We start from the raw sequence: 21085 nt of genomic DNA, 5'->3' as shown, positions 1-21085 counted from the left end.
TGCGTTTTGAGAAAGATTAATCCCAAATATAGGACATTGGGAATTCCCACAATGCACTCAATTTCGCCATTTCCACTTGAAAGTTCATGGATTTTGTAAAGTGTTCCGTGCCCGTTCTGTAGATATATTCTGTATTTTCCATGTAATTTCTTTTGTGATCAATAGTGGAAGGTAGGTTGAGATTTTTAAAAAAATATTTCACCATTTTACTTTATCTCCTTCGATAAGTCACGTCAGGTCACACGGGGGTAATGTAGAGTCGGATCAAAACAAATATTTTGCCGGCAAAAATAGAACTTTTGGTGCAAATTGTCGTACTAATGAATGGGAGTAGATGACAATCTTATATAGATATACTGCAATATATACGAGGTTGGCAGCGGTATTTGTTTATGGTTTTGATTTTAATGTACAAAATAGAGTTGGTGTCACACCCTTATTGTGACCAAGATTAATCTACAGATCCACTTAACCAACACGGAAATGCATATTCAGTGGCGTTAAGTGGCTTCGATGTTTACATTGTCGCTTTTTAAAAACATGACATTCAGTAATTAATGGTAAAGTTTATAATGGTGAATCTCCTGTTATTGATATTTAAATATGATTAAACATGAGTCATAGATGTGGCTGATTCATTTGTTTGTTATATTCTCCACCTAATTAGAGACAATTCCTCATATCTATTTTTTATTTTTAATGTATTAAATGATATCAACATTGTATACCCAGTATTAATTTTCCCTTTCATGATATTTCCTCTCTGTTAACGAAGGCATAAGCGAGAAGGAAAGGAAATAAAACACAAAGACTACCAAGATGTCGAAGGCGAAAACGCAGCAACCGCAGGTCATCCATAAAGTTATAATGGTCGGGAGTGGAGGTGTTGGAAAATCAGCCCTGACGCTACAGTTTATGTATGATGAGGTACGTTCATAAGCACAAACAGAGAGATGAACTAAAAGCAATTTCCAATATCCAATTCTCCATGCACAGGCACAAATGCGTTTGCATGTTTATGAACACTTGACTATAGAACATTAAACCCACTTGACTATTTCCTTTTCTTATGTATGATCTAACAATTCATGTACATTGCCAATTCTTTTTGAAAGGAAGTGTATTGATTCAGTCTGAACTTGAATGCATTTAATTAACATGTAAAATTTTCATTTTTAGTTTGTGGAGGGTTATGATTCGCATTTATGATTCTCTCAAAGCAGCAGTGTAACAATTTGCTATGATCTTTCAAATTTTCTTTATTTTTCAGTTTGTGGAGGATTATGAACCAACCAAGGCAGATTCTTACAGAAAGAAAGTGGTTTTAGATGGCGAGGAGGTACAGATAGATATTCTAGACACAGCGGGTCAGGAGGAGTACGCAGCAATCAGAGACAATTATTTCAGGAGTGGGGAGGGCTTTCTGTGTCTCTTTTCCATAACAGAACAAGAATCATTTCAAGCAACTGTTGACTTTAGGTTAGTATAGAGAGAGTGTATAAAAAAACTCATCCCTTTCTATCCCCTCTTTCTCTCTGTCCATTCATCCATTCTCTCTCTCTCTCTCTCTCTCTCTCTCTCTCTCTCTCTCTCTCTCTCTCTCTCTCTCTCTCTCTCTCTCTCTCTCTCTCTCTCTCTCTGTGCACAACAGCTCTCTAAACATTAAATCAAGGGATCATATGCAGTTGAGGCAATAAGAACTCCAAGCAATAATATGCATTATGTCCGAGCATTAAGGTTTCAAATTTTCAATGTTATTCAAAACTTTAACGTTGAAATTCATACAACTTGATTCACTTCCTCCTGTTTTGCTACAAATCATCTGTAATTCCATATGTAGATACTTATTTTCACAGATGATGATTACCTAATCGTTGAATTGAGAGAGAAAAAAGCCCACTTGTATATTGATTTATTTGATAGTGCCTTATATCTGTAACAATTGTTTGAATCAAAATATGATTATATAACGCACAAATATGAAAACAAAATAATTTCCCATGCTCAGTGAATCAAGTAAAGATCTTGAATGGCACTGAATCAGTTCATTGTGAGATAATCGTCGAGATTGCAAAATAATTTCCGTGGGCAAAGACCAAAGGTCCTGTTGTGTTAATGCAATGACTCGCACACTGTCACATTGTGTAGCATCCCTGTGCCTTAATGGTTAGACGTAATGGAAATGATTAGTTTAATGCTAAATTCTTTATCATTATGCCAGAATGGTTTACCAATATGAGAACTGTTTTATGCCCATGAGATTTACCACCATGGAGATGGTTTTATGCCAGAACTAATGGTTTACCATTATTGGAATGGTTTTATACCAGAACTAATGGTTTACCATTATTGGAATGGTTTTATACCAGAACTAATGGTTTACCATTATTGGAATGGTTTTATGCCAGAACTAATGGTTTACCATTATTGGAATGGTTTTATACCAGAGAGGTTTATTATTATGGACAAGGTTTTTTGCCAAAATGGTTTACCATTATTGGAATGGTTTTATGCCAGAACTAATGGTTTACCATTATTGGAATGGTTTTATACCAGAGAGGTTTATTATTATGGACAAGGTTTTTTGCCAAAATGGTTTACCATTTTGGGAAAAAGGTTTTATGCCATATTTAATGGTTTATTATAATCTGAATGGTTTTATGCCAGAAATATGATCAAATATGCATCATCCCCCATTAAAACAAAGAATTTGAACACATAATAAGTTACATAAATGTTTGTAACACAAAAACTAGTACATAAATACAACCATTTATAACTATTTTCACTTTATTTCCTTGATAAATAAGATGATAAATAAGTTGAGAATTTTTTATTTCTTTAAAACTTTACTTCACTAAATTACATTAAAATATATATGCGTGCAGTAAAATTTAAGGAAATGGAATTTCTAATAAAAATTTAGAGATAGAATTCACCATTGTATAAGCTGCTTACACCCACACCAGCAAAGTTTGGTAAGCTTGTCAGAGTGGAAACAGTTTTAAGTAAACTTTGTGATTTTGAGTTTCATTGTAGGCTGCAAGTCATGATATTGTTAGTTTTGCACAAATTTACGTTGTTTCTGACACATATCACTGTCAACTATTTCCTCTGGAGATTTGGAAATTTTACAATGACTCTTACAACATATCAGAGGTTAAATTTGTCCAATTTTTTTATTAATCTCGAATTCATGAGGAAAGGGTTTAAAAGTTTTGTATTCTGATTACTCTAAAAATGTAAATGGAGGAAAGGATAGGGATCTCCTTTTACAATAATTTCACTATCAAAATAGTTCAGAATTTTATTGTTGACCTATTTGTACATTGATGGCTTTTGGCAGTTGTAATTTAAATTTTTTTTTTACTTTTTCTAGCATTCTGAAGCATATATTCATCATTCAGCAATTCAATGTGTTGCATTTTGTTTAAGTTATTTTAACAGGAGGCTAAATCTTTGGAAAACAGCTCATAATGTGGTTTTATAGAAAATATTTTTCTTGTTTCTTTGAAATAACAAATAACTTAAATTATGCTTTTATTTTATTCTGAAAGAGCTGTCAATGTAAATACAGGTATGGAAATAAAAAATTAATTTTGTCCAAGTTATTTTAACGGGGGGGGGGGGGGGGGGGGGGGGGGGGGGGATAATCTTTGGAAAACAGCTCATAATGTGGTTTTATAGAAAATATTCTGCTTGTTGATTATAGTTCCTATCACAGATATATGGGCAGAATGTTTATGTAAAGATTCCCAAATATTTTTCTTAGCTGATTATGCTCATCAAGCTCTTATAGCGTTCCAATTTTACGATAGATCTTCTGTTTGAACGGTAGGATTTCTCCCAGCAAGTGTTACATTTAAACAGAATACTCCTGGTTCCTCTTGAAGTGTCCAGAGAATGGGCAGATATTCGGGAAGTCTAGTGGAGGGAAATGTACACGTGCTATGGCCTGTTTGTATATATAAATAAATGCCAAGAAATCACCACCTTTCTTGCCCATTGAAGCATCCTGTAGTGTAACATGCAAAAAATGCCTTTGAATATCTTTCTTCTATCTCCGCCGATGAATCTTCAAAAAAATGAGGTGGTTTTTAATCATGATATTTACTAGATAATGATGAAATGCTTATACAGTTGCATAAAGGAGAAAGCACACATTAAACTGTTACCCAGGTGAATGATGTTTCCGTACCTATATTTAATGTCATTGGTAATTCCTCTGTTTTTATTGTTGATCAACATGGGGAATGTCTTAAACTCTTGTGTTTTAAAGAAGAAAAATCATTACAATTTTACTCATTACTTTTTCCAGATGTTTATTTGTTTGTTTTTTCTGTTTATTTGCCAAATGAAAAATGATAGATATTTAACATAAAGATAAAAAAATATGAATGATCAGATCATGAAAATGTTATTTTGATAGTCCCAAGCGTATCTCCTCATCCCCATTGGCTTTTTATACAGAAAGCACCTTTAAACTTCTTTGATTTCCATTGATGTAGCATATTCATAATATGCAGACTATTCCAGATGGAGTCTCTCAATGGTTTTCACTAAAACATCAACTAGTTTTGACACTTTTATGTAGATTTCTTTATCGTCAACTGTCATTTATACATTCCCAAACTAACTTAAAGTTTGTTGATGGATATACATGAATGAACTGTATGGATGTATAAAACTCAAGGATTAACTTTTACTTTTAATAACTGATCTTCTATATGTATTAAAAATTTCACACACTGCAAGAGACATGCTCTAGAATCATTTGAAGCAGAGTATACAGTGTCAGAATTTTTCGTTGTAGGGAACAAATATTACGCGTGAAAAATGACGACACAATACCATTTCTGTTAGTGGGGAACAAGGCAGATCTCGAAGATAAACGGTACGTCAGCGTGGAAGAGGCGCAGGAACGGGCCAAACAGTGGAGCGTACCGTACGTGGAAACGTCCGCCAAGACCAGAGCTAATGTCGATAAGGTAAGGACGATAGGGGCATTATGGCGACATTTTTTACGGTAGACGGAAATTGTAATCCGAGCATTGTTGTGAAAAATTGTTTTACCGGTAGTTATAGATGCATGATCTAGGGAAACCATAAGAGTGTGTCAAGAAAGGGCCATGTAGCAGATTGAAAACAGATTGAAACAATTTTAAAGGAAACAGGAAGTTGAATCATTTATTGCAGTTTTGTTGTGATTTGTGATTTGAGGAAGTATGTAATGTTATAGATGCTTGATCTAGGGAAGTCTGGAGTTGGCTAGAAGTGTGTCAAGAAAGGTCTATGCAGCAGATTGGAACAAAATGAAAGAAAGAAGGAAGTTAAATCAATTTTAAGTGCAGTTAGTTAGAGTGACTTTTGGTTGAAGGAAGTATGTGGTGTCATAATTAGTGTACTTGGAGTGTGGCCCAATCAAAAGACAAATTAGAAAGGTCGTAGGAATTTCAATGAAAAAAACTGGTGTTGAATTTTGTTGTTTTATAATAGACAGGTTCATTTATACAGGAATTTTCATCCCCTCTGTGGTCAAAAAGTTAATAGAATTGTTTCTGTTATTTTCTGCTAATTTCATACCATTAAATCTCATTTTAAAGATGGACCTTTTTTATACTCTATTTATGGGATTGTCAAGGTTATAGGTATATAACCATGAACCTTTTCAGCAAGTTGAAAGGTCCTACAAGTTCAAGTTAAAATACTCTACAGATGAGAATGGCTGTGCTTGAAAGCATACATATTGCTTTGCCTGTGGTTAAATGCCCTGGCTGAGGAAATTCTACAAATATATGCAAAGAGCTGTATTTACTAACTAGCGACTATCCATGTAAAGTTGATGTTGGATAGTTAAAGGTTACAACTAACAACTGGTCTGCAATAGTGCTGAAACGAATGTTCGAATATTTGCGAATGAATAGTAAATTTCTAATATTCGAATGTATATTTAGCATTCAAATATTCGATCACATGTTAAACACCCATATCAAGCACTGTAAACTATGCAGCATCGTGTTATTTCATTTTACTCGGAACGAAAGTAAATATAAAGCCATATATGACTGTCATGCTTGGTAGAATCTATTACTTAACCCAGTAATAGACTCTTCCGCCATGCGTGTTTACCTTGAAAGTAAAAGCATGGTTTACATCGAACGGAGACAAACATTCTGGATTTTTCAATTCATGTCAGACGCTGAAGAAAAAAAATTGCTTAACTGTTTGAACGAGTGTGAGCTACGTATCGGTCTCATCAGAGACATAAATAACATTATTTATGTCTCTGGTCTCATCCAGGAGTCGGGACTGCAGTATATTATTAAAGAAGCAATAAATCTTTTGATTGTAGTTGATGAAAATTTTTTAAAAATCGTTATGTTATTATTTGCTTAAAAATTAAATGCGCACCCAATATATTCAATAGATACTCATGCATTAAGTGTCAACTTCGAACTGACATGTTTAAGCAGTCTACACATACACCCATTTAGTATTTACAAACTATCATATATGCTTAATACATTGTCTATGACGTCTACGAATATTCGAATACGAATCGAATAGCACTCACGAATATTCGAATACTGATTTATGGTATTCGTTTCAGCACTAGTCTGCAACATGCATTGGTTAAGTAATGAACAATTCTCTCTCTCTCTCATCTCTATAATCAAGCAATAAATCCTAAAGACTCATGGTGAAAAAGCCCAAGTCTTGTTATAAATTTTAAAAAAGGCCTCTCCATTTGCAAGTAGAATCAGTTTTGTGTATTGTTTAAATAGGACCAAGCCTCTGTATGTATAGATGTAGATAATCTGTGTTCATTACTGTAAATCAATTAGTATACACAAACCCTAAAGGCATTATTACATGCATACAGGTGTATAATTAGACAGTTAGGTCCCCTTGCCTCTTTGATTTGACTGATGTGTTTCTGAATGTGAAAAATGTGAGGTGTTAGGAATGTTTTATACGCGTCTTTTATGAGAAAAATCAGAGTTCAGGCCTTTGTATAGGTGTACGAGCATTAATATTTATTAATTTGCTTTTTCCTGTATGTCTTGATTCAGTAGAGTTGTTGCCCCTATTATGTGTGTAAAGACCTTAACTCCCTGACTATCAATATCAACTAATTTCTACTGATCTTTCTAGCTAGTTAGGGCTGTACCAGTTAGTTGTACATGGTCAGGAATAATTAGGTTGTATTTTCAGGTCAAATGTGGAATCTTAACATTATATAGATTTACCTTCCATCAAAAGTTTGTGCTTTGTGGAGAGCCAGTCTCTCAGTTAGATGAACATGTATACCTATGTGTTATCATTGCTTCCCCTTTCACAGTAGTTTAAGTATGGTATACACATAGATCTTAGAAAGGGGGAGGTAGGACAAAAGGCGTAATTCTGAGAAAAAGGGGGAGGGAGATCAGAAAGCATGTCATAGTGGGCAGTGACGAGTGACAGTAATGATAATGGCCATTACAGCATATAGCACTGTTGACCTCGGACGAATTCCTCAAGTGACGCGTGTGTGCATGTCAGTGGCTGTATTTTGTGTCATTGTTTTTACACGTGTGAAGTGCTACATGTGGTTTATGACACTTACATGTGTGTACCTGAATCATCAACCAATCAGTGCTGTTGGTTTTTACATGGTTGCTATAAATCGTTTACTCAACTTCCTGTCCCTTAAACCTGCATTTTTATTTTGGGTCTGTGCAGATGGTGGTGGTAATTTGTAGTAAGGATGTTTTTGAATACTGATAAAAAGAGATGCTTTATCAAGAATTGATTGGGATTTTAGAGGGAGAAAAGATTCTAGTAGAAATCATTTGCCTAGAATTTTTGAAAGTTCACAATCTTAAAAGAAATTGTTAGATGTAAAAATTTCAAATCCAGTTAGGACTGTAAATATTAGAGACATTCTGAGCCTTTTGTCTCATTTCAGAGCAAAATCTAGTTCTTCTTCTGACCAATTAATATCACATATACTGTCAGTAGCTATTTAATAGATAACAAAACAGAATTATACATTTAATGTATTGTCAAACCAAAAGCAATGAAATAGGATGAAACATGTAAGATTATGAAAAGAAGAAAGGGTGATGGGAAATGCTTAACAAAAAAAACCATCTATATATTATATTGTCATTCCTCAAATCAAAAGTAATGAAATTCTAAAATCAGAGGTATTCAGGATGAAACATTTAAAATTATACGATGTCGAAAGGTGATGAGGAACGTAGGATTGTTTTCTCGAGGTATGTAACGAGGGGGGGAGGGGTTGTTGTTTTTGTTAAAAGTTTTTGTGGAGATGTGTTCTATCTCCACTCCGATTAGTTCCCACTGCCATTAGTTGCTTGTTGCATGCAGTGAACACCTTATCAGTTCTACTGGGCCGAGGAAGCCAGAAATTCGAGTTCCTGGTAGCGTACTTTCATTAGTTGGTAATTCTTGTATTAACACAGGAAACAAATGTTGACCTCCAGCGTCTCCTTATCAAAAAAAAAAAATGGGGAAAACACGAGTTTGGGGGAGGAAAAATTTTTGAACGTTACTGCAGTAGATATTTGAGAGAGTTGACCTGTGGCCGAAAGGAGGTATGTCAGGTTATTGGGAAGAAATTTGGAGGGGGGGGGGGGGGGGGTAGAACGAGTTTGGGGATAAAAATAATCTTGAGTGATACAGCGATTTTTGGAGATGTCGGAGAGGTTTTGATGTATACTGGGAGGATATATATTTTCCCAGGAATGAACATTTTTTTAAAAGGTTATTTACAAGTACACTCGAGGTTTGAGAGAGTGGTTTGATAGATACTAGGGAATCTTTAGAAATTGTTGCTAACAAGGTATCCATAGTAACTTCATATTACAAAGGGGAACAAATAAATGCAATCAAAGTCAGTTTTGTAGAGGTTTCTAAAATTCCAGCAAACATATTCTAGAAGAAATGGCTACAGGAGTTAAGAATTTATGTGAGAGTTGGTCCATGTTTTTTCGAGCAATTGTGTAATCTCTGAAATCCATGCTGTTGAACCTATCTATCTTGTGATATCAGGATTGTAAGAAGTACATTACACACAGATGTGGCTTGTTCAGCAGCTGTTTAAAAGAAATCATTTCCAACGAGACTGATTCGTTTTTTCTTTGAATTTTTATTTCCTTAAGAATTTTGTGAATGGTGAACAAATAAGCCAGTTCGTACAAATATGTATTATAATATTGTGTGTATATTTAACATGTTTAACTTGCTCCTTGCTTATGAGGAAGGAAAATGAAGAAAACCATTTCGTTATAAATGTATTATAAATAGTCTTAATCTCTCTGGACAGCTGCAGGTATTTTCAAGATTTTTTGGCACCAGTTTTTTGCCTGCCATCTGTACTGCATTGTTTTAAAGAAATGGATGAGTTTATTTATAAATACAGCAGGAACATGGCAGCTGATATGTATAACAGGGAGTTATTTAATGGATCTGTGTGATGAGATTGGGGCTCTCCTGTTTTATTAGAAGTGCCTTTTTTCTAAATTGCTAAATCTAAAAGAGTTATCTTTCTTTGTTGTTTGTAAAAAAAGAATATTTTTATCAAGCATGAACACAGCAAAAATGAAAGGAGAAAAAGAGACCAAATTTTTTTTAAGGCAATTAAGCATCAATATATATTATTTTGCATATGACAGAATGAATAAAAAATAAACCAAGTTTTAAATGTTGATTTTCAACCATTGAAGAAACCATTTTTCTTTTCTTTTTTGACAGTGTTTTTATGATCTGTTACGCATGATCAAACAAAGTAAGTCAGGTGTGAGAGTCGGCACGATTAACCGCCGGATAACCGCTCCCAGTCAACGTCCAGTTGACCGGAAATCTCGAGAGGTCAAACCACCCGATAGCTCCTCTAATGGCTGCTGTCAAATCTTGTAGAGACATTCATACAAACAAACAGACACTCAAGTCTTCCAATTGTATACCACCAAAAACAAGGCTGACCGTTTCTGTGTCATTAACACATTGCTGCCAAATGGCATTATGACATAGAAATGATCAAGCAAACAAAAATTGTGAAACTTAGTTTTTCAGTTCCAGCTGCCAAATATTTTTGAGACATACTAACAAAATAGCCATTTCAATTGTGACAGATGAAACTCTTATTGAGAGCATAGTGATACGATTTACCCATTCATAACATGTATATTTTTTTTATTTACACACAATGTGTGATCTTTGTTACCCCCCACCCACCCGCCCCCTTAATAATAAAGAATAATCATATTGTTTTACATATGTAGGTTAGTGTGTTAATAGGTCAGTTTGTAGGCCAACTGATGTCTGATCAAAGTCAAGTGTCAAACTACCCTGGTCATACATTTAGGATGATATTGTCTGTGCAGTATCTTGAGATCCCTTACATGTCAGCTAGAGTACTTATCGAGAAGTTGACCCATTTTAACATTGCCACATTGGGATGTTTGGGTAGGGAATGTCTTGTATTTCGAAAAAAAAAAATTGTATTATTTTATTATGTTTTTAGTTTCTTTTATTTGTTTAGTGATATACTGTATTGTGATATAGAAAAAAAAATAAAAGCTCCTTTGCAAAACAGTTTACTTTGAATCATAAAATTTTCTCCTAATTAAACCACACTGTTCTGTTTCATATCTACCAAAGTATAAAATTTCAATTTGTTTTTGAAATGAAATAAAATGATTTTTATAAACTGTTAAAAATAAAATATTTATACTAAGCAAAAAGGTTTAAACTTTTAATGTACTGAGATATAATATTAAAAGACAAACTTTAAGCAAGGAATTATAAAAAAAATTATTTCACAATTGTACAAAGAATATCTTATGGTAATTATAACCCCACATGCACCCATAAACATATCTATGTAAGCAGTTATTGTACGCAAATGGACATATAACCTATCAATATTTATTGTCCCCATTTCAAACTATGCTTGACACCCCACTCCCCACCCACCAAACCCAATAGTCCTAAGAAACCCCACTCAATAGTCCTAAAGTCCCCCATTCCTCAATGCTTTGAACACGATTTGATTAGATGTAAATTGTTTATGTCAAAATATGATCAAAATTATTCATTTCAAGAGACCTTGAGTAATTTAAAAGAAAGAAGAATATGACTATAGATATAAGAACAAATGTTTCACATTACATATATTCTCAGCAATTTTCCCAATTGATTCCTCGCTGTTTGACCTCGTTGACCTTTTACATGCTATATAATCCTTACTTCATTTGTATATGCTATGTGTTGAGGCCAGCATTTGACAACCGAGTGTCAGATATTGGACAAATAATTTCTTATTGATAATTTGCAGGTGCGGTTGTACCTTAAACTTGTGTAAAATATTAATACTTAATACTCATTCTTGGGAATAGAGAGAATAACAGAGGAAATGAGAGAAAAATTACATATTAAAATGAGAAAGATGAAGATAAATGCAGCTGTGTTATCAACATCATATTTTGAGGGGAATGAAACTAATATTTTATAGGTATTGTGGTCATGTAGTCCACAAATTCATGTCGGTCAAAAAAATTTTGGATGAAAAAAGGGAAGGGCTACATTATTGCAGCTACATGGTCCCCTGGAACGGATAGAATATGTTCAGAAGTGTTGTATATTGGTGTTTATAATGATAAGGAGACTGAGGTACATTTCAGCTTGATATACCATCGAGTACCCGTATTACAGTCAGCACAGTAGTATTTTGAGATATTGTTCCATTTTTCCAGGTGTTTTATGACTTAATGCGAACCATTAGAGACAAAAAGGCAGCAAACGCCCCCGGAGACCCAATACCAGAACACACCACAAAGTGTTGTGTCATTCTGTGACCCGCGGGGTAAAGATCTCAACCAGCCTTCGCTGTCCAGCCTCTGGCTTCATTTATAGTTCTATTTTGCTGCTATGTCGTATTTATATTTTCATATTTTCCCCTCAGACTATGATGTCACTAAGTGACTATGGTTTATATGAAATATGGCATGCTCTAATTATTGTTTATCTATGACACTGTATACAATTAGTTCTGGATTGATTACCAGTTTGCTTCATTATCGAATATTTACATGTATGAGTAAATATGGAAGGTAATTCACCAAATTAAAATCTCTCTCTCTCTCTCTCTCTCTCTCTCTCTCTCTCTCTCATTACTTCACAAAATTGTAAGTAAACTTTAAAAAAAAAAAAAAAACCCTCATGGATGCAATGATTTCCAGTTTAATATACTTTGCCAATTCTACCTGGTACTTGTTAATTTCAGTATTTTATTTATTTTGAATATCTGTAATTTGTTTACAAGAAAAAATGGCATTTTAAGCTTCTTTATTTTTGTTTTAGCAGGCGAGTGCACATGATTAATGTATGAGAATTCTTTTTTCTTCAAATGTTTAAAATTGTTTATATTGCAGCAATGAAAAAAAAAATTGATCTTGGTTTTTTTTAAGAGAAAAATTACAATATGACCTCAAAATTCTATTAACATATTATTTATGGTACTCAATTTTTGATAATTTTTTAGTATTAACATTTTTTGTACTTTTTCAGGTATTTTATGATTTAATGAGAGCCATAAGAGATAGGAAAATGGAGGCCAGCCGCCAGACGAATGGAAAAAATAGCATCAAGAAAAGCAAGAAACGAAAGTGTACAATTTTATAACCAAACCACTCTTCAGACATTTTTTTTTATTGGCAACAGTGTTCATGGTTCATTGCCTTTGACCTTTGACACACATCCTACGACCTTGAAAGAGAAAGCTACCATCAGGAGAAAAATAACAACAATTCAAGGTTTTTATTCATTGGAGAAAATTCAATGGTTACTCATTTGGAAAAAAATCAGATTGTCTAAAGATGCAACAGTGACGTACAATTGTAGTTCTCCAGTTTTTAAGCTATGGCTTTTATTTAATTAGTATGTTCACACCAAACTGTTAATACATATAAGAAAAAATATAACCAAAACCAATTTAAACACAATTAAACACAATTAATTTGCATATGTGTAGATATGAAGTATGCATGTGTAAAAATGCTTGTAATGAGAAATTTCATCATATTTTATAATATTTTTGTGTGAGCTCTATGATTCTTTTAATGTTTAAATACGTCAAATGTAGAGCAAATTTTTCTTCACTGTTGAGATGTGTGAATGTGCCAGGTTTTTGTTTTATTTTGATGATTTTTTATTTGAAAAAGACATGTCCTTCAATTATTTTTTTGATGATCAGAAAATTAGAAAAAAAAAATTGATAGTGTGAAATGATATCAATAGTATTGATCTGAGAATAGTCTTTGTGTATATACACCTGAGGCTTCCCTATGCACTAGCTGTTATGAAGTGATACTTTTGTCTTGATCCAGTAAGAATTCCATCACTCTGTAACATATGGAAGAGATAGATTCCATTATATGTGGGTTTTCACTAAAACATGTTTTGCCATAAGAAGGTTATATTGTATTATTTTGATTTAAGTGTGTATTCTGCATTTTATGAAATACCAAAATACCTTGTGATTAAATTGTAGGGGTTTTATAATGATTTCCAACTTGTACTCAGAAAGCTGTTTTAGTATTTGTGGTTCTCTGTGATGATATGGTGTCAAGTTATAGGCCAGGAAGTTATTGTAAAGTTGTACTGTATGTCGCATGCCATTGGGTTTATGCTCCATTTCTGAACAAGAGAAGCATAGCATACTCCTCGTATAGCAAAGCTACATAAAAGACCACCTTCCAAACATTATTTGTCCCTTTCTTACATAACGGTTAATCTTCAGCAGGTACCATAGGTAAAATAAAAGTTATTTCCCATTTACAAAATTTACAATAAAAATTTTATTTTTGGAGATTTATGACCTAAGAATAAAAAGTTGTGTTTTTTTTTTTGATTTGATTCTAAACCACTTCAATGAAATAGGCATCTGCCATAAAAATGCCTTGAAGGAAAAATTATTCTCAGAATGTAAATATCTGTAGAGGAACAGGGCATATGATATTTCTTAATGTTGGCCTTAGATGTATTAAACCCATTTATATATGGAAGTTGTTGTGACTGGTTTCTTGCAAACTCGCGGCCATTTGATATTATGTATAAAATCATAAGATGAAGAGGATACATGTGTATTTATTAATAGGATAACATTGGCTTATATGATCATATTGCTACTAAAATAGAACATGTACTAATTAAACAAAAATCTGTAAGGTTAGAAGACTAGGAATACATACCTTTCTGTAAATAATGCTTATAGATAGTAAGCCAAAAAAACCCTTGTATAGTGATTTCTGTGCAGTACTTTAAGGTACTTCACATTAAAATTGGCTTGTATATTTGTGTAATCAATTTAATTTATTGTTTCATATTTTGTGGTGCAGATAGGCACTCTCCTAATGTATACATTATAGAACGTTTTGACAATACATGTATCTATAGATTGAAGATTGATATAAGGTGAAACCACTACAGTATGTATACACTGAATTATTATATTGTGTATACACCTACAGTAAATGATGTATACACTTACAGAATGTAATGTATACTATACAAGCAATTCTATGTTGATCTGTAAAACATGTATTGTTCAAATTTACCAGACAAAGTGTGGACATGTCAAGTAGTGGTCAAGGTTATTATCATTTGTAGTATATGGTCAAGACTTTCTTTCATTCAAAGGTGATCATTTAGAAATTATGGTCTATTAAAATGGGGGGGGGGGGGGGTGGGGGGGAGAGAGAGAGGAGGGGTGAAGGAAAAGGACAGTACATGTACTAATATCATTCTCCTTTCAAATGGTGATAGTTAATGTTTGTTGTGTTAAGTTAATTAACTGAGAAAAACTTGAGTAATATTTTAATGAACTTTACAATCAAATATTCTTAGCATGTTGGGAAATACCAGTTTTATGATGGGGCTGGCTGGAGAATTCTTTTTATTGAAGTCACGACTATGATATTTACATTCTTATCCTCTCAGGCTTCTTCAGCATAGCTCTGAAAAAATTGTCAGGAAAGGCCCGAGAAATTGTTGGGATTCTACCATACATATGGAATCATTAGTATTCATTTAGTTTGGGTAAGCAGAAGTGTCATGGTTTTAATGACTAATGTTTCATGATTTGTCGTGATTTTTATGACTGATATTTAGAAGTAAACTTACCAAAGTATGAATCCGAAAAATAACTCCAATTTTTTTTATTGGACCATGCTTGAAGTAAATAAAAAAAAAGAACTTGGGTGCTCAAACAGGAAGTAGATCTGTGGAGGAATGTTTTTTTCTCTTTGTTAATTGTTTTGTTGTTTTAGTTGCAAACTGAGGGTTTTTTTTCGCTCCTCATATATTATACATATACATGTAAATTGCATAATGGTAAAATTGTATAGAAGGCAGTGTTATATAACAATACAATATGTGTACATGTAGGGTTTTTTTTTCATGTCTAACAATACAATGTCTTATTAATTTCATGCCATATTTTTTACTCTATAACAAAGAATCTTCATGACGCTGTAAGCTGCATTAGGAAAATGTTTTCCAATTCTTTTCTGACTTTTTATTGAAACTGTTCATCAGACTGGTCATTGACCCTCTATATAGGGGGAGATGAGCACTTGATGAAATCCTTTGAGGAGTGCATTGCCTGGTTATTGTTGTTTTTATTCATTATTACGCCTTCAATATGCATCTATATATACTGAAAATAAAGATGTCACGAAATCTGTGCAGACTTTCTTTTCTATAGATATTGAGACCTATAGCATATTATTATAAACTTCCACACATACAATGGGTCACACATGCTGTAGGCAAAATGATCTCGCTCCAACTTGTTCTTGTGAAAAATGGTGAAACTCATTCTAAATATTCTGTATTGAACTTTTCTTTATTTTGTTCTATAACAAGTCAACCATAAGAGAGCACATTTGTAAACCATGTGGAGTATTAAAGAGACATATGGGTATATTTCGTTTTCTTTATCGAAGTTATAGCATGGATAAAAAGGAGACGCTATGTATGGTCAACAAATTAACCCTCAGATATGTCTTAAACTTTGACATATGATACTCTTTTGGTTATAAACTAACATTAAGGTGCCTCACTACACCTTGAAATAGTTTCTTAAATCAGCAGAAAATTACTTGATTATGATAGAAAGCATGATGGATAAGAAGAATATATATATCAAATCGGTGAAAAAATGTGCAATTTTGGATTTTAAAAAATGGGTTTTTTTTCCAAAAATTTCATTCAGTAAACATAAACAAAATCCCCAGGTTGATTCGAACCCATGAACTGCGGTTCACAAGCTGAGCTATGACGATATACATCTGAATCGATTGATCGAAACAGTTTAACAAAACATTTAAATCGCCATCTTGTGACGTAGTGTCTTAAAAAGTATAAGTCTCGGTGTAGTAAAGTACCTTAAGTAAAATAAAAATCCAAATATTTTAGCTTTTAATATTAAATCATTTTATAAACATGGCCACGACGATCCAGTTAAGGTGGTATGGAAAAAATAATTCCCCCGTTGTCTTATAAATATTTACTTTAAGGTGTTAATGGACACTTACATGTTGTGACGTACTATTTATCGAAATGAACAATAAGATAAAAGTGTAATTTTTTTTATAAATAGTTTTTTCCCAAAGTTATCACCTAACAGCGTAGCGCAGTGGATTAGAAGGGTCAATACGAATATGTAAGTCATGAGTGCGAATCTTGCTGGGGATTGTAAAAATTTTACCTTTCTCAAAAAATTTTGAACGTATTATTTGGTTAAATATTTTAAAATCTGAAAATTCTAAATCGGTAAAAGTATTTAAATTATAATTTTCTTTTATTCACATTAATATCCACATATGTCCAGTACCACCTTAAAAAAACCCAGCAATAAATCTTGTAACATGCATGCTACAGTTGTTAAATTTTCTCTGCTGTAGTTACTTACATACAGGTAAATTGATACCTGTATTTATGGCGTTAGTTTCCTTTTTACCTGAGCCTAAAATTTCTATTGGTTGAATGTATAGTAGGCAAGGAAGTATATCAATGACTGACAATCACTTCATGTTTGATTATTGCATCGGCAATTGAAAAAGTTCTATAACCTTTGTGATGTAACTTTTATTTCCGTTTTACCCGAGTTTAAATTCAATATATTTTTTAATCGAACGTATTTTTATAAATGGTTTATCTCTGTAGCACTGAACAGTAAGTAATGATTCGGTTTTAACAGACTGACTTAAACTTATGCTCTCCGTAACAAATTCAATATTCTGTCTGATTTTTAAAAAACAATTCTGTAAAAATGAGTTCTTGTCACAAATGAAAAAGCCTTTCACTACATTCATATGCATCCTAGAGTAAAGAAAATTATATGGAAATATATACCAACTTTTTATTAAATTGCAGCGTATTCTAAAAGGGTCTTGATAGAAGTAAATAGGCAGATTCTTTTCATATATAGTAAGACAGGAAAGTTAAACTTTAATATTTAAATGCTAGCATATCTTCCTGTTTCCCCTCTAAAAGTTCTGCTATAAAATACATATTTGTATTATTTATCAAAATTTCCATTAGTTTAATACAGTTTCTAAAAAAAATTACGCGAACTGATAGATGCCCGCTTAAATCTTTAGAACTTCTCTGCTGATTTTACGTATAGAGTTGGTTTGCAATCCGTAATTTTGCCAGTGTTTAGTTTTTAGAAAAAAATCAGTCATATGGGAGTTATCTTTCTTAGCTTGTGGGTGGGTATTTGGTTTCTAATTTTATCCATGTTGTCATTTAACAAACTGGTTTCTTCATTGCACTTTTAAAAAAAACGACATAAACAATTTCTCCTACCCCCCCCCCCCCCAAAAAAAAATAAAAATAAAATAAAAATAAATAAAAGGTATATAATAATTTGCATCAATCTTAGTTGAGCAGTACGTACGTTATGTAATTTGATTTTCTCTCTCGATGGCAACCTTTAAATCATTTAGGTAAGAATATCATTTACATTTGTTATTTTACCTCATCAATTATTTAAAGTAACAAAAAACAATTGGTGAAATTTCGTATCATATATTAAAGTTAATGAACCTGTATAATTATATATATGAATGAAATCCAGTACACGTTTGATCGTTAACAATTAATTATTATATCCGTTTCTCATTAAATCTATTCACCAAAACACATGGATTTTGTTAGTTCGTAATGATGTAGCAAAGAGGAGTTAGGTAGGTGTTCCACAGTCCCATTTAAAACATTGAAATTTAAACAATTAAACTGACCCTGTATTTTTTCCCCAACTGCATGGTTTTAAAAACTACACCCTCCCCGGGATTATGATTTGGGAGCTCTAAATATTTTAAGAATAGCTAGGTCTCTACCCCAACCCCACCCCATCGGACCCTCAATTTTTAAAAAATCGATGCTAAGAGTAATTCTCATATATATTGTAAGGTGTCGAAATGTGGGGGAGGTTGAGACATCAACTCCTAAATAGTTTTCCATTAAAAATAAAAAATAAAAATAATTAGATTGAGATGAAGATGAATATGTTCATTGGAACTGGGGTTTCAATAAATGTCAGACAGTGGTTATAAAGTGTGAAATAATCGGGATGTGTACGTGTACATGTATAGAAAAGCCTGGCCGGTGTACTTAATTAATTAACAGGTTATATATTTATTAGTAAGGTATGCGTTTATCTTCACAGTAAGTGAAAAACACGTTTATTTCTTCGGATTAATTAGTAAAAAATTTTTTTTTATAAATTTTCTTTATTAGTTTTAACAATTAATCGAGTATTTTAACCACAGAACTATCTTCATAGAAAAACAAAATACATGTATACAAAACAAATATCAAAACAAAACAATACTGGCGTGCAACCAGTTCTCGCCGAGTACCGTTTCTTGTCAGTGCAGAATAATATTCTATTATAAATGAAAAATGACGTAACAATGCACTGACGAGAAATGGTCGAACGCCAGTTTAAAAAAAAAATCGCATGACTGATAGTTATTAGAAGAAAAAATCAATGAAAAAACTTCATGTACATATATTTATTTATTTTTTTTTGAAAATTCTTTTGAAATTTTATCGGATATCACCCCCCCCCCCCCTTTTTCTAAATATACACCCCCCCCCTCCCCCACCCCCACCCCGACGAAAAGAAAACCCTGAACTTCCCCCGACGAAATGCAACCCTGAACTTTGCAGAAACCTTGACTCGAATGTCCCAGTGACCCATCTGACATGGCAGGGTTATGAGTAGAAAAAAACAAGTTCAGTAATAAATCTTGCAAATAATAAAAAAACTTTTTTTTTTAAAAATCGATTTTTTTGTCTGCTCACACCTTCGTTTTGGAAAGACTTTTCACTATTCGTAAATATTAATGAACATGACGTCACGTTAATTTTCAGCCAACCCACAAGCGTTTGATTGACCCCGAAAAGACCTAAATAATTTTCTACGAAGCGAATGTAGTGCACCAAATTGAGCCATGGATACTGCATTTCCATGAAGCTTCAGGGTGCAACGCCTAAGTGTAGTACAAGCAATGGATAGATATTTTTTCACTTCATCTAAAAACTGAAATGTAGCTGCAATTTTAAATGCATTTTTAGCATCTTAAAGGCCGCCTAATCGAGGCTACAGAAATCAAAGATGGCAGCCAGCTTACGAATATCTCTAAATAACATGGAAAACGGAGACATATCTTCAGGTAGGAACGTAAACCATTGTTCGATTATATAACTTACAACTCAAGGGGCCACACTTTTACCATGGGTGTTGATTTCTCTTGCAAATTCGTCGATTTCTTTTGGGGGAGGGGTAGAAATGTTTGTTTACGTTGTATTTTGATTAGTTGATGGTTCAACTAGATATAGAACAGCCTCTGAAACCGCAGTTTGATTTTTAAGTTCATTAATGATTGGAATTCAAATGATGCTCGAAGAGACCGTTTCTGTAGAACGCAATGTTTCAGGAAACCAAACATGGAAGTAATTAGAATCAGACCTTCCTGTTTTTGAGATTTTAGCCCAGTATTGATCTGTGGGAACCTTGACATCTTTACGAAGCTTATGCTGATGACATGTACATTTGTTGTGGTCTTCTTTTCCTTGGTTTTAATCATAATTACTGTTGAACTTATAATCCTACCGCTTGTTTTTTTAATTATTCAATGTTGCCATGGAATGCGTGTCTTTTAATGAATGTAATGACCCAAAAAATGATGTGACATAGACCATAAAGCACAAGTTGGGGGTATAAATGGGTATTGATGTCTATAATTTACAGAGGGGACATAAAATTGAAAACTTGTTAGCGTTTAAATAATTACATGTATTTTTAAAATGAAATACAAGTATCAATTTAGCTACAGTACACATAAGAATCTGTGTCACTTAAAACATGCATGCTTTTAGACAATTTTCCTCTTTTTTTTTTTAATTTTTTTTTATCTTAAAGATCTGTAGAAGGAATCATGTTGATGTTCATTAATTTTTAAATGATTTGTAAGATAAAATTTCACCCCCTCCCCTTCTCCCCCCCCCCCCCCCCCAAAAAAAAGGATTGGTAGTCCCTGAAATAGTTAAACTGGAAAATCCACCTTAAATATTCTCAAATGTCTCATTTTGCATAATATGCTTTGGATTTTCCTTTCATCAGTTATTTTATCACTTGAATAACTTATGTAAGTAAGCCAGATTTTTAAAATTTAATTTCACTTTTTTTGTGGAATGATAATGCACAGGTTGCAAGTAGTATGTACATGTTTAGACAAAGTTAAAAAACAAACAATTTATAAATACACTCAGGGCACACATAATTTATATGGTCTGTATTTACAACGTGATTAGTTTCATTGGATATTTAAATGAATAGATATCCTCTTTTATCAAAGAAAACAAATTCCAATAAAAGGCAAGAAAGAATAACACGTACCACTCAAGCAAAAAATGACATTAGGAGATGGAATAAAAATAAACATCATATGATACATGTATACATGTATTGAAAAGAAAATACCACAGTTTTGTGAAGATATCA

The 21085-nt window shown here is 32.9% G+C and overlaps 3 protein-coding genes across 5 annotated transcripts in view; all 3 read left to right on the top strand.

The window, feature by feature from the left end:
* Nucleotides 1-21085, top strand: part of LOC105330818 (uncharacterized) — a 480842-nt gene that overhangs the window by 171461 nt on the left and 288296 nt on the right. The window lies entirely within an intron of this gene.
* Nucleotides 18-14752, top strand: LOC105325395 (ras-related protein Ral-A). Of its 3 annotated transcripts, XM_011424934.4 has the most exons (6): nucleotides 18-171; nucleotides 776-927; nucleotides 1271-1479; nucleotides 4814-4988; nucleotides 11763-11872; nucleotides 12577-14752. In XM_011424934.4, the coding sequence occupies exons 2-5, from the start codon at nucleotides 820-822 to the stop codon at nucleotides 11862-11864; spliced, it is 594 nt and encodes a 197-aa protein (XP_011423236.2). In that variant the 5' UTR covers nucleotides 18-171; nucleotides 776-819; the 3' UTR covers nucleotides 11865-11872; nucleotides 12577-14752. The 3 variants fall into 3 exon arrangements, with proteins under 3 accessions (XP_011423236.2, XP_011423235.2, XP_019921539.2); XM_011424933.4 differs by lacking the exon at nucleotides 11763-11872; XM_020065980.3 differs by lacking the exons at nucleotides 11763-11872; nucleotides 12577-14752 and adding an exon at nucleotides 9760-10256.
* LOC105325396 (mediator of RNA polymerase II transcription subunit 1) overlaps nucleotides 19460-21085 on the top strand; it is a 29206-nt gene continuing 27580 nt past the window's right edge. The window contains exon 1 of the mRNA XM_011424935.3: nucleotides 19460-19754. Within this exon, the coding sequence (XP_011423237.3) occupies nucleotides 19697-19754 (58 nt within the window). The 5' untranslated portion in view covers nucleotides 19460-19696. The remainder of the gene's footprint in view (nucleotides 19755-21085) is intronic.

The sequence above is a fragment of the Magallana gigas genome, chromosome 10, assembly GCF_963853765.1.
Source record: "Magallana gigas chromosome 10, xbMagGiga1.1, whole genome shotgun sequence".
Taxonomy (NCBI): domain Eukaryota; kingdom Metazoa; phylum Mollusca; class Bivalvia; order Ostreida; family Ostreidae; genus Magallana; species Magallana gigas.
The sequence above is the reverse complement of the archived record's forward strand: the minus strand, read 5'-3'. Positions and strand labels throughout refer to the sequence as shown.